Source organism: Lissotriton vulgaris, chromosome 1_1 (assembly GCF_964263255.1).
Source record: "Lissotriton vulgaris chromosome 1_1, aLisVul1.2, whole genome shotgun sequence".
NCBI lineage: Eukaryota > Metazoa > Chordata > Amphibia > Caudata > Salamandridae > Lissotriton > Lissotriton vulgaris.
In genome coordinates this window covers 955,675,995-955,691,159 of record NC_141685.1, presented here as the reverse complement: position 1 = coordinate 955,691,159, position 15,165 = coordinate 955,675,995, and the positions used below count along the sequence as shown (strand labels likewise).

The 15,165-nt window shown below is 42.8% G+C and overlaps 1 protein-coding gene across 2 annotated transcripts in view; it reads right to left on the bottom strand.

The window, feature by feature from the left end:
• Window positions 1-15,165, bottom strand: part of STAT2 (signal transducer and activator of transcription 2) — a 534,553-nt gene that overhangs the window by 103,543 nt on the left and 415,845 nt on the right. For both annotated transcript variants that reach the window (XM_086959626.1, XM_086959619.1), the window contains exon 21: window positions 7,033-7,172. In XM_086959626.1, the coding sequence (XP_086815752.1) occupies window positions 7,033-7,172 (140 nt within the window). The remainder of the gene's footprint in view (window positions 1-7,032; window positions 7,173-15,165) is intronic.

Below are 15,165 nucleotides of genomic sequence, written 5' to 3'. Positions count from 1 at the left end.
GCATCTATCAAAGAAACTGCTGAGAGCTAGACGGTAAATTTTCACCGTTTTGACATCATATTGTGTCAAAACTGTAAAAGTGCAGCAAAATCTGGTGTTTTCTTACTTCTGAAAAGCAACTTTTCCCTTTTGGTGGTGTATTATCGGTTCTAATTTGCTTTAACTGAAAACTAGAAACCGTACTTAGATTAATTATTTGTAAATTTTCTTATTTTGTATTGACATCCCTTTCATTTTTCAAAGTAAGACAGTGAATTGACATGGAAGAAATTAGTTACGTATTTGTAACTCAAATTCTCAAGCATTGGTATCTTTCAAATGGTCACATGCTTGAATCATTCCCTGTCATCAGGCAGAGAATCCACAGCAATATTAAATAGTAGTAAAAAGTGTTAAGATGGCCAAAGGCCTCAAAAACAGTCGTTGTTTAGTAGCAAAGCCACCTAATTTGAAGCAATCCAAACTTCAGGCAAAGAGGTGAAAGAGCTAGCACTTCTAGTCCCTCCAGAGGTCACGATAGTTCAGATTTTAAAGTACAAAGTGTGAGTATATTATATAATAAATAGACTCTGATTGGGGAGGTGGGAGGGTCCCATGTGAATACATGAAATATACTATGGGCTGGAGAACTGGAATTACACAGAAGTAACCAATTTCTTCTCCAGCATTGGAACTTTCATATATTCATATACTTCAGTCAGACAAACAAGTAGGCAGTGTAGTACAATCACAATAAAGTATAAGAATGCGGGTGCAGGCTCACCTTTACCGAAACAGGTTTTGGAGGACTGCTTGTCCCACTGCTGAGCCTGCTTCAGCATTCACATCTAGGCAGTAGTGCTTAGTGAATGTGTGCCTGCTCCTCCAGGTAGCTGCAAGGGATATGCTTACAATGGAACACAAACGCAAAGTACAGCAGTCTTAGACACTCCCCTGGTGGAATGCATCCTCACTCTCTCCTGGAGCAGACACTTGGCTTTGTTATATAAAAAGGTGATACAGGCGGACATCGGTTGACCCCTTTGGCGCTGGCCATAAGAGACAAACAGTTGATCTGATGAGATGGGCTTTGTTTTGTCCATTTAGAACCTAATGCATTTGCGTACGTCTGAACAGTACAATGATCTTCCTGCAGTTGTTGGATTCAGGAGGAATGGATGTAGCATAATGGGTTCATTCAGATGAAAGTCAGTAAGGACTTTAGGTATGAATTGAGGATTGGTTTTAAAATTACTTTGTCCATTGTCAATCGGAGGAAGGGTTCCTTTATGGGGAATGCATGCATCTCCCCTACCCTACTTCCTGATGCAATCACTAGGAGAAAAGAACCTCTTCCAGTTGATGCACTTAAGATGTGACTTGTGGAACAGCTCAAAGGGAGGTAGCATTAGCTGGTTCAAGACAGTGTTGAGTTACCATGAGACTGGCTAGCGCCATACAGTCTGAAAAGCACTAAACAGTTGTTATAGTTGTAATGTTTTGTATCTACTGTTCTTGGACATTGCTGTATTGCGGTTATGTAGGCAAGAACCAACTAGTGACTAATCTTCTGAGGCTGAGTTGGTTGTCAATGGATCTTATGCTTAGGGTAACAAATTACAAGGTTTAGCTGCTTGGACAGAGAAAGATGTTCGACCCAGTGTTTTTTTCTTGTATGCTGGGTCTGTGAGGCAGGGTGCCAGTTTAGAGTGAAGGTTCCTTAGCTGTGTGTATTTTGTGACTTTCCTAAAGATTAAAAAATGGTCCTTTGCCATGTATTGCTTTAGTCGGTGATACAGAGCAGCCTAAAGGAAGATCCTCTGGCAACTGGTAACCAATGTAGGGCCCTCAAGGCATGGGAGATGTGTGCTTGTGGCTTTACATGTTGGGGTAGTCTGGAAGCAGAGTTCAGAATTTTCTGCAATCTTCTTATGATTGATAAAGGTGAGCCATGATATAGATTATTCACATACTCAGTTTTCATAGGACAAAAGCGATTGTTGTTTGGAACTTGTGAGGGAAATCTTAGGTGCAAGAAAATATGTTTTGAGTTCCCAGTGTCCTTGGGGCTTTCCAATTTAAGAAGTATCTGCATGTCATCTGCGTTTATAACAGCTGAACTCAAAATCGCTGATCATTCCCAGTAATGATTTCATGTAGATGTGGAAAAGCATGTGTGAGATGAAAGAGCCTTGAGGGACTCATGCATTTATTCTGCAAGGGTTGGATGAGAAAGGAAGAGCATTGCTGACATTTGTTCTATTAAGTATGTAGGACCTGATCCAAGGAAGACTTGTACCCTCTATGTAGGCTTCCTCAAGTCCTTGGCTTAGTGTAGCTCGATAACTTTGTCAAAAGGGGTGGAGATACATTTGTGAGTGTAAGTTTCTCAAATACACAGGAAAGAATGTTAAATTAAATTATCAAAAATATTTAAAAATATACGTAAATATAATTTAATGTTAAAAATAAGGTAACATAAAACATTTATTTAATTATAAACTATAGTAACCTGTTTTGAATTTATACATTAATATAACATTTATTTTTATTAAAATATAATTGACATTTTAATCCATTATTGACGTCGAAATTTTATTACAACTTCAGAAAAAATGTAATTTAGTTAAATATTTTTAGAGTAATTAAAGATGTAATTCAAAATTAAGTTACTAGTGCTGTAGCAGTTTTTTTACATTTTGTTCCACATTCTTTAGGAGAATAAAAGTATTTTATAATTTAAGTTGGACCTGCTGTGAGTGGAGGCGAGGAGGCACATTAGTCGTAATGAACAAAATCCCACTTTGGAACATAACACACATGCGAAGTTGGGCAACGAGCTTCCTTCAGAATAGCCATTTACTTGACCTCAGTTGCCAAATCTGTAGACAGAGTGACTGCGGATTGGGATGATAAATCTGGCTATTATGCATAGGTAGCAAATCTGGGTAAACCCTTAGCACTCATAGTGATTCTCTAATTTGGTTCTCCAAGGGTCCAATTAATATTTATATCATGTGTCTTCAATGCTTGGACAATGGCATCACATGGCTGACCTTGATCCTCCTCTTCATCCGTGTGAACACATGACAAAAATTATGAGTATGTGGCATCATGTTGAAAAAAAAGTGTACAATTATATATTGGCTCTTTATCTGGTTAAGTGGTCTTTATACATCTGGTGCAAATGTGGTGAAATAGCACCATCAAGAGAAACTTTGCACTTAAACCAGACTTGCCATGAGGTGGTAAACTATAATATGTAGGATGAGTTGCTTTGACAACTTTTGTAAGCCTAAACATATCAATTTTGATATGTTTTGCAACTACAAAGCTTGCATCTACACTGATAAAACTATGTTTTGTTAAGTCATGGCAATCTTCTGGTGTCAGTGTATCGTGGTTCAGTGTCCAAATTTAGATGGTCTTGCATCAGGATACAAAGGTGAAGTGTCTTCAGAAGCAGTCTTTGGAGGCCCATCTTCTTTTGGTGTTGAAGTTATTTTTGGGGCTGAATCACCTCATGCTTTGAGGCAGATCCACTCAGCTGACCAGAGCAGAGACTTAGGGGCTCATTAAGGTATCGGGCGGATCACCACCGCCCGCTTGGCGGTGGCGATCCGCCCACAAAAAACCACCGCCCGCAGAAGAATTCCCCCCGCCACATTACCATGGCAGGGGGTACCCCGGCGGACGGGAAGACCGTCTGCCGGTTCCGCAATGGAAAGGCAGGCGGTTTTCCCCATTGGGGGCCCGTAGCGGGCCCCCAGGGATTCTGGGGGATGGGGGTGCACATGGGGGGTACCTATGGTACTCCCTGCAGTTCCATGCACAACATGGCAGGCACCGCGCGGAAGTGCACGACATGCCTTCTTGGCATTGCGGCGGGCGGTGCTGAGAGCACCGCCCGCCGCAATGTCAAGAATGCAGGACGCCAGTGTGGTGGGTGCATCCTAATGTCACCAACGGGATACCGCACCAATGGCGGGCGGTCCGGTTCCACAAAAGGATGTCCGCCCGCACTCTGTTAGTCATGTCTTGTGTTCTCCCTCAACCTGGTATGGAGACATCACTTGCTTTTTAACTTGATGCAGAATCCCACTGCTTTTTGGTTTGGTCATGTAATGAAATTGTGTTCAGACCACACTTCCCAAAAATTAGCTATACAGTACTGGTTGTGAATTCCACAAGGAATGCGGGTACTCATCAACGTTCTCAAACTCTGAAGCTATATTGTCCCGAACTTTCATCGCCATATTGGCGTAGTAAATCCACCTACAAATACACTGGTTACAGAAACACAGACATGTCAAACAGTTTTATTCATTGTGATCTCGAAGAGCCCAGATTCCAAACCCTATGCTATCAGGTTCTGCTAACTTTGCAATTTATTGATGATTTATTTCAAAAATTATTTTTTTCCAACCCACACTCTATAACGAGTCCTTAACTTAAGACTTCGATGATGAGTATGTAGGATTCGAGGGTTAGTTTAATAGATTTCAAGTCTTTTCGTGGCAGACGTATAGTCGAAATTATTTCGTAATATCTATTCTCTTGATTTGATCAGGTGGAGCTTGTTAGCGGATGCATTGTGGGTTTGCGCAACATGATCACAAATGATTTCTGAAACCCAAAACTAAATCTTTGAAGTAAACAAGCTGCAATGTTTCAAACACAACACTAGCTGAAAGGATAATATGTTGAGTGTGACCTACAATTACACACGATGCAAACACAGGATTGTAACACAGCTTCACTTAAGCACAGGCGGGACTACTGCAAAAAAAAAAGCATTCACACACACAGAAAGATAAGAAGTACTACAAGAACATCAGTAGTGCAAGCTCAGAACAGCCGAAATACCACATGTACAGCAGAACCAGAGTAAGCTTCTCGTACATGAAGAACTGCAAGCTTTCCATGTACACACAGAACATGTACAGCATAGGCAGAACCAGAGCAAGCTTCCTACACTGGCAGAGAAAAGGTTTAGAGCAAGTAATATAAGTGCATGTGTATACACACACAAATACACCCCCCTTGCTACCCATGGCCAACACATGAAGAAAGCAGTCACGCTGGGGTATGATGAAGTAGTAATGTTGGGGTATGAGGTATTTATAGGCTATTACCATTTTGGGGACATGAATAGAATGAACGGAAGCAGATCGATTTTTTGGTAAGATGACATTTCAGGAAGGCGCGCGTCTTAACACAAGACAAATCAATGCAATGCTGGCTTGGCAGAGGGTGAGACACTTTTGTGCATGGAAGACTATTACATAATGGAAGCACTCTTTTAACTTTCAACAGAAGTAGTGAGAGAGAGAGGAGTCTTGTCACTTCCATGCTTCCTATGCCCTTTTCATACACTTACATGTAGTGGCTGTCTCATAAGATGCCAACATATCAAATATGTCGCCATTATAATAAGACTTCCCTCAATCAGTTGTTGAAAAATTATCAATATCTCATGACCCAGTTATTGTTGTCAGTACCTCATGCTGAAAAAACAATCTCCCCATTTCATTTTGGAAAAAAAGTACCCACTCTGAACATTGAAAAGTGACCCATTGGAGGAAAACCAATGTGAGAATGGTGAATAGGTATGGCGAGGGAAGGCGGAGCTGTGGCTCAGCATCAAAGAGAAGCCTTATTGAATACATTTTCTTTGGTTCAACACTCACTTCCTCTTAAAAATACAGTTTAAGAAGAGCACTGAGAATTTTCAATCAGACCACTTGATGGGAGAAACGCATAGCATATTAATCTAGAACAGACATTTGTTGGGAACAAAAACAAGAGAGAAATGTGGCTCAGCCAGAAGTAAAAATCAAACAAGAGTGTAGCATCAAAAGAGGAGTGGGCAGTGATGAAGGATAAAGAGGAAGGCAGAGAAGTGGCCACTGTCAGCATGGTCTGGAGACTGGATGATACAGGTACAGGTACAGAAAAATGGAAGAGTCAAACACCCATACAGACCAACATGGTTAACAGGGAGCCAAGAAGACAAAGGCGAATTCAGTGCCAAAAAACGATTGGCATGTTCCTTCTACCCCTTAAACTCCCCTCAACATAAATCAAATGTCTATAACCAGTCTGAGTAATGCCCCTCGTCTTCTGGCCCAAAATGAAAGAGCCTGCTAAGTCTAGACCAATGCTCATATTTACTGAAGAGTGACCAAGAAGCTCATTTGAGAGCAAATCCAGGTGCGGGGTCTCTACTTTCTACAGTTGTGCTTTGTACAAACCACATACTGTTTCTTTTAATTCTCAATGACCAAGCAGTGGAAATCACATGGTTATCGGGGGTGAATGTCGGTGGGAATTGTGAAAGGACATGCAGGAAAATGGGGAGAAAGTGGATGAAAACTTAGCTGGAGCCATTATGGGCTATGTAAAGAAAGAAGAGGTAACCAAGTTTGTGGATAGGGCCCATCAACGGCTAAGTTAGTAGGAAGGAGCTGACAAGGCCAATATACACCAGCAAAAGAGAAATACAAAGTATAAATGTAAACATAGCCACTAAAGACTTGCAAGGAGTAGATGAAGGCGGGTCTGGGTTGGGGCCATAAGTGAATAGGTAACTGAAGGCTTATATGGACAAGATGAATGTGGAAGGTGGTGATGTGAATGGGGCCAGTGTGGGAAACTATAGAAAGTGCCAGGAGGCAGTGTTTGGTCGACTCTCATACATCAATCAAAGCTTCACACTTTTTTGCCACACACAAAACTCTTTTGAATAATTTTTTGTTTTGATGAAATGACCAACACCAAATTCCTAAATATTCCATATGATCTAGAGCTACACACATCATTCACAGATGCAAACTGCTTGAGGTGCTTGTTACCGATGCACAAGAATCCCGAAGTATGGCAAGGCAAGACTTCTAAACACCACTTGAGTTTAATTTAGGCAGTTCTGATTCATTAAACAAATTGAGTCAAACATGCGAATCTAATGAAGATTGCTCTGTGATGAACACCAATAATCCTTTAGATACTGGCAAGAACACTTGGAAACCCAAGAGGAGTGATAAGCATGCTTACCATTAGGCTGGAATTCTACCCATGAAAATGTGATGGCACCATCTTTGCAGCTCTCACTAAAGCGTAGGAGGAAAGTACCAGCCATTTTTGTCTTCAGCAGTAACTTCTCCTTCTTACGGCTCACAAAACCCATGATCCACCTAAAGGAGTGAAAACAAAAATTGAGTGCTGCTCAGTCCAAACATACTAACCAGAACATGCAGCTTTATTAAGATGGACAAAGCTCTACCCATGGAATCACCTTACTAAAACAGGTCAGATCACTGCTTCATAACATCATGACCCGTTTGTATGCCATCTCTCCAAAGGCTAAATCTAGTGAGCCAAAGAAAAGGGAACACACAGTTTTCATCTAGTTTGAAAGGTCCCTCTAGTCCGGCGCCAATAAATATTCTTCTTGTACACTTATGAGAAGTCATCAGGAATGAATGACCAGTTACATGGCCCATGAAACTTGTTCTCATTTTACTTTTCCACTTAAAATTACAAAAAAACTAAAGGATAGCAGGTAGCTTGTTGACACCCACCTTTCTCACATTTAGTCAACTAGTCCTACTCCCTCTGGTCCTTTTATCTGCAGACCAGGCATATATGAGGTCTTTTATTATTTTTATTTGTTTACATTTTCTTTTTACTTTCAGAAGCTTACATCAAAAACTGTTAACATACATAAGTACCCAGTACATTTGTATAAATAATCAAAAGGAAACCATAAATACGATCAAATTCAATGGAAATGCAAGAATTAATAATGATTCTGAAGTGCAGACTTAATTTAAGTGCAATTGTGCCTAGATATCACTCAAAAAATCTGCAACATCTTTATTACGTTAAAAAGGTACAAAAATCTGCATCATCTACAAGACAGATGTAATTACACAAAATTCTAAAATACATCTCTTAATAAAGTGCAAATTAACCAATTTTCCTAACTGAAACAGCATTCTCATACCTTTGTAGATCCCAACAATATACAAAGCATTAAACAAGAAAATCATGTTACATCTTTAAAAATGTATTGTTCGACATTATCTTTAGCAAAATATGTGCCCTATTTCTTTATGACTTTTGAACAGGTACCGGCAGGTTCACCATATAAATCTTCACATTGTCTGACTTGAATTATTTTATCATACCAGTCCATAAAAGATGGAACTAATGAAGTCTTCCACCACTTTAATATTAGTGAAATGCCACTGACATAGCTGTGTAAATCAGCTTCTGAAATGTCCTTGCTGTGCCATTCAAATGATAATATCCCAACAGGGGAAACATAGTATTACTTGGAATATTTATGCAAAATACTTTATCCAGATTTCATGCACCTTACAAAATTTAGAGCATTTTGGGCAACCTTTTCAAGGGACTGCCACGCTAGGTATCAACCAACAAGATTACTTTCCTCACACCTTTTGCTGATATGTAGAATTAGGAACAAAATTCATGATATAATAATATTGGCATAACCACTGTAGGAAGGTGGATATCTGACTATATGGTTACCCCAACTTTTTGCCTAGTGTTTAGCTGGTTTTCGACTTAGTGGGCCTGGGATCCTGCTAATCAGGGCCCCAGGCTATCTGCTCTCTCTGTAAAATGGACTCCATGTACTTTAGGTACATCTCCAATTGGATATTGGGTCACCTTATGAGCCCCTATATAGTGTACTATAGGTACCTAGGGCATAGGTGCATCCAAGGCCTACCAGGGGCTGCAGCATGTATTATGCCACCCCTGGCTGGCTATCCAAATTGACACAACTGGCTGATCACTCAGCTGGGGCCAGGTCGTGTAATCACCCCTTGCTTAGGTATAGTATCCCTATACCTACCGTTACATATAGACACATATATACCTATAAGTCACTCCTATGGCAGGCCTTAACAATCCTGAAGGCAGAGTGTTTGGTATTATGTGAGGTGGTGCTCTAGCATGAGCTGAGCCTATCTGCAGCTTTCGGAACCATGTCCTTATAGCTGTTCTATGATATAGCCATACCATATACTCTTAAGTGCATTATAATCCTCGCGGTTAATGCTAACTTTGGTTTAGCTTTATCAAAACATGTCATGTAAGGTGTCATACGCTTTGGAATACTACGCCCGCCAGTTCTGGCGGCGGGGGTAGCATTCCACCCTTCTAGAGGGAGAAGACATGTTGTTTCGGTTAATCCCAGTTAAAGTTAACCAGAGCCTCAGCATCACAAAATGGATGCTGCTGCCACAGACACAAGTCTGACCTCCTGCTGCTGGGAATCCTTCCAGCGAGGGAGGCCTGGACAATAGGTTTCCTGTCTTGGGAGGTGCTAGCACCACCCCAGACAGGCCATAGTGTATTGGGGCAGGGAGGGCTGCATGGAATGAGACACTGCCTGGGGCAAACAAGGAGCTCCATGCATAGCCCGGTTCAAACCAGTTGTTGGGGCACTCCAGCCCCAGCTCTGGCGCAAAACTGGACAAGGGGAAAGGGGTGTAACCACCCCCTTCCCTGGTCCCACCCATAGGAGGGACCTAGTAGGTAATCCAGCCCCTTTAATTCGTATATAGGTAGGAGCTGAGTCTAGAGACTTTAGATTATACTGAACTGAAACTTGAAACGAAACTCTGGACCTTCGACATTCTACTCCAACTAGAAGACTGAAGAATCTCCCTTGTGGTCAAGGAGTGACCACCCTGTGCAAACAGGCCCCACCAGTGATTTGCCGGTTTGCTTTGTCGACGCTCCCGCCGGAGCCCGAGCACAGAGGCAGACAGGAACTGGACTTCCAGACTTCTCTGACCCCGACGCACATCTACAGCAGAGCTGAGACCCGTGGAGGTGACGAGAGACGTGGGACCGGACATCTTGAAAAACCTGCTTATTGCTAATTGTGCAGCTTCCGAGGCACCCTCGAAGTTGTGCATTGGGGATTGAGAAGCTCCGAGCCACATGTGCACCGACGCACAGCCCTCCACGAGTGCTGCGTGGGGCCTGCTGTTGCTTTTGAGCTCGACGTGCCTTACCGGTCATTTGCCCATTGGCTGTGAAGGCAAACCTTTGAATCTACACCGCTTGCCTGGTTGCTCCAAGCTTGCTCCTGCTTCCCTGAAAAGGAGAAGCCCCCCAGACCTTGTTGCTCTGCCTCGAAGCGAATATTCGATTCCTGCGTGGGTTGCATTTGCCAAGGCTCGTTGGGTCCAATCCGGGTCCTGACACCGCAGACATCTACATCCATCGTGGGACAGCTCGATTCCAGCGCCTGGTCGTCGTCGACGCCTCCTGGACCTCGTGGCTGCAGAGACAAGCTTCACGACATCACCTGATTGCTTCACGACATCGCCTGGTTCCTTCCTGGTCACTGGCTAGTGACTCAGACTCTGTCCCCTCTGCTTTCAGGTACTCTTCATCCTCGATCCGCCCTTGGCTCCAACCGGACACTTCTCTCCTGGTTGCCTGCAGCATCATTTTACAGGTCTCCATAGGATTCAGCGACGAAACCCGACACAACTTGACACCTATGCACCCGGCTCCTGTGGGTGAGGTAACGCGAGTACTCCGGTGTTCCTCTGGGTATTGACTATCCAAGTGTCCTAGTTTTCAGTAGCTTTCTCCTACTTCATCCGGAAGTGTCCTAAATCAACTAGTTTCTGACTCCTACGTTCCTATTGTATTCCTATGAGAACCCACTTGTGTGTTAAGACACTGCACACGCTTCCCGTGGGCCTCCTGCCTCCTAACGTTTGGTAGTTCAGTGTAGCCCCAGCGATTCCCTAGGCCCTAGGCCTACTCCCTGTTCGTGCCGTGGTTCTTATACCACTATTTTAGTATATGGTTTGCAACGCCCCTAGGGCTCGACTGTATTTGGTGCAACTTATTGTATGATAATTAAGTAACTTGTTATGTGCTTGTGCCTCTGACCTCATAAAGAGTTCAGAGGGGTTGTGTTAGTAAGAAATACATATATATTTTATATATAACCTGTGTGGTGTCCTTTCATTTGGTATTAAAGGGGTTACATATGGTAAAACAGCTGGCTTCACATGCTCTCTGAAGTTTTAGCCTAAGGCTGCTTTGTCCATGCTACCACTAGGATAGCTGGACTATAAGGTTGACTTTACAATCATCATCATAAGGGTTGTTTGGACTGATACAGGGTGCCCACTAGAATAGTGGACATCACATATCAGGCCAACTTCTCACAACCACTTCCGGGGAGGGCTGAGTCACATTAGCTGCCAAAAAATCTGAAACATTTTTTTATACTCCCTAAACCAGCTTTTGTTTTCTAAATATGTTTTGTTGAAGATTGATCTTCTAGGAGCCCTATCTCTGTTAAAGCCCCAGATCTGTAATTGCATGGCTGAATAATCCCCCCCAAATAATTCAGTATTACCACCATATTTACAAACTTAACTGAAGTAGTGGTAAGAAAAAATCTATACGGGTGGTTGAAGAAAATCTAGCGGAGACAGAGGTATATTACAGCTTGTGAGGGAAACAAGCCCTTCATGGATCTATGAGCCTTTACTCAGCCTTTAATTGATCTTTTGCTCTAGCCACTTAAGGTTTTCGTTGCTTTTTGCCCAATGCTCGAGGGCCTAATTTATAGTTCAGATGGAAATTACTTGTAACAAACATGACAGATATTCCATCCGCCGTATTTCAAGTGCCATTAGGAATAGTGAACTTGTAACTCGGCAGATGGGATTCCCATCACATTTGTGACCACGTTAACTGGTCAGGTGAACTCTAGGTTAGGACTTTAGTGTTTATGTTGGGATTCTTTAAAAATCTAAAATATATAATAATTTGCCACCTATAATTATCTCCACAGTATACGATATATGTGAATGGTAAAAATAAAGCAGAGGGCGTCTGGATTGCCTTCACCCGGGGAGTAAACACTGATTAAGGTAAGACAGGCAGAAGCAACAGTACAGTGAACCAAGCACCACCGGGCCAGCTTTGTCATTTTGCCACAAGTGTACCTGCATTGGGATGTTCTTTGAAGTAACCACCACTCCACTGTGTGAGGCCACTGATGATGAAAAACATTTAAAACTAGGCCAGGTTTTAAACATTTTAAAATGATTTAATATGGATGTGAGGATATGTGTTTCCTGAAACAGAATAATCGAAGGGTAGTGAGTCAATATCCTTGATTCAATCGCATACGCTTTGCGAGTATTGTTTAAGCCATTAGCATTGAAGGGAAAAAAACTATCACCCATAAGAGTATCTGTGGTGGCTTAAATACAGCTCAGATTAAAATATTATCAAACCAGCTTCCAAATAGTGAATTAAAACATCCCTTTGGCCCAATGGAACTTGTGAAATTACCGTATGCTTACATATACGATTAAACTAAATATGTTAACAATAGTAACAATATAGTAATTCATGACTGCCAAGCCATTAAAATAAAAAGTCCAAAAAATCTATAAAGTGTTATAATGTAAAAAAGTTTCCAAAGGGACCATGGTACTCTCAACTTGTTGCTTGTAATAAAAAAATGACAATAATGCGTATAGCAGAACAAGTCCCAATAACTGAGTTTTGAAATCTAACCCTGGTAAGTATCCTCATTTTCACACAGCAACAACCCCCTTGCACTTTCTACCCACCCCTCCACCCACGCTGGTGATGTAGTAGGTAACCCACCCGAGTACTAGCCATCAGTTTCTCCCCACTGAACCAAGGATCCTGGCACCATGACAAAGTGTCAAGGCTCTTCGGCCCCAGCAGATGGTATAGCCCCCAGATCCCGACACACTGTGGGAAACTACCCTTTATCTGGCAAACCAGGGCTACCACCTGAGAATTATCCTGTAACTGCCTTAGCGTTACCATCTAACTAAATACCCAAATACCAATATTTAATACAATTTATTCAATGAAAATTAATCCTGAAAACCCCCAAAACCCAACATGGACCCATGAGATTAAACCTCAGCCTCTCATGTGAGCAACTCTTTTTTAACCCATTGAAAAAAATTGAGCATCCTGGATCTTGTCAAATATACTATATGAGCTTCTGGATAGAACCTTCAATTTAGACTGAACTAAGGTAGTCTATACAGAAGAAAAAATCATCATGTACGGAGAAGGTTTTTGGGTCAAGCCTGGGTAGTGCTGCTCTGTGACGCATGCTGTGTTCAGGTATGGACTTGAAGCTACACCCATTTTCCGGCCATCTTTTCTATTGGCTCTTGTTACTGTTTTTTCTAAATTGTTGCTTTCGATTCATAAATAGGCTTTGTAGTCCCTACTTGGTACTGCCCTTGTCTGCATTTGTAACCTCTCATAAGGACTGGACATTTTACTTGTGGTGTTACAGTCTGCTTTATCTAGTTTGTGAGCACTATTTTCTTTAATGATTTTCCCCTATTCCACTCACAACGTACTATTGAACAAGTTACTTACCTTCCGTAACGATATTTCTGTGAGAAACATGTTAGTGATAGATTCCTTACCTTAGATTTACCCCCCGGCGTCAGACTGGATCCGGACGTTTTCGTCAGCAGTATCCCTGCGCATCGGTAGGCGTCGTCATGCAGCTCCACGTATGTCGCTGTCGTCGTAGTCGCCGAGATGACGTCGCTGGAGCTACTTAGACGTGCTCACACATGCAGACGTGTTCTGTACCCGACTCTTCGCGCCAGGAACGCAGAGCCATGCAAGATATGGACCACTGGTGTAATAAAACTAGGGCCTTAAAGGGATGACCTCAACTCTAGAAATCAGTTCGCAGAACGGGGAGGATGGGTGGGGCGTTAAGGAATCTATCACTAACTAATGTTTCTTACAGATATCTCGTTACTGAAGGTAAGTAACTTGTTCATCTGAAAGAAACTCGTTAGTGACAGATTCCTTACCTAAACAGATACCCCAGCAATACCAACCCCGGTGGTGAGTCTGGGAACTAAGATCACACCAGAAAGTCACGGAGAACAGAACGGCTAAATAAGCCGTTTCTCCGGACTTGACTGTCAAGGCAATAATGCTTGGTAAAAGTGTGCAGAGAGGCCCACGTGGCTGCCTAACAGATGTCTTGCAGGGAGACAACACGTCCCAATGCAGTAGTAGCTGCCGTCGCCCTAATAGAATGGACGCGCAACCCCACTGGAGGTTCCTTTTTAGCCAGAGAATAACAGGCTTTGATACACAAGAAGACCCAGCGGGAGATAGTCTTTTTGTGTACAGGCCGAACTTTCTTGGCACCTAAGTAGCCAACAAAGAGCTGGTCATCCACCCGGAACTATTGTGTGCGATTCAGGTAAAATGAAAACGCACGTTTTGGGCCCAGACGGTGGAGCCTCTCTTCCTCTCTAGAAGGGTGCAGAAGCAGAAAAAAAGTGGGCAAGGTGATAGTTTACTCGATGTGGAAGGCTTTAACAACCTTTGGCAAGAAGGAAGGACAAGTGCGAAGCACAACCTTGTCCGGATGAACAGACAGAAAAGGAGGCTTACAGGAAAGAGCCTGGAGCTCACTCACACGCCTAGCGGAGGTGATGGCAACCAAGCAAGCAGGCTTCAAAGTCAGTAAACGGAAAAGACAGTTGTGAAGCGGCTCAAAAGTAGCGCACATCAGATAAGTAAGGACGGAATAGGAGGAAAAAGATGAGTAATGCCTTTAAGAAATCTATTAACAACAGGGGACCAAAAATGAGAGGGCTGATCAGGAAGCCTAAGAAAGGCTGAAATTGCAGAAAGGTAGCCCTTAATTGTGCCCAGAGCAGAGCCCTGCTGGGCCGGAGAAAGAAGGAACAAAAGTACTTCTGAAAGAGGGGCAAGAAGGGGATCTACAGCCTTAGCTGTGCACCATACCACAAATTTGTTTCACCTGCAGGCATATACCGATTTAGTGGAGGGACTCTGGCTGACCGAATGATATCACAGACTTCAGGAGGCATGTCAAATGGAATCAGCTGTCCCCGCTCAATCTCCACCATGTAGGTGGAGGCTGGACAGGTTCGATTGGAGGATCGTCCCCTGCTGCTGCGAAAGAAGATCCCCCCCGATGAGGCACATGGATCGGGGGACCTACACTCATACTGAGTAGTTCGGGGTACTAAGCTCTTCTAGCCCAGTCCGGAGCCACAAGAACAACTTAGGCCCGGTCACGCCTGAACTTCTTCTGCACTCTGGGTAGAA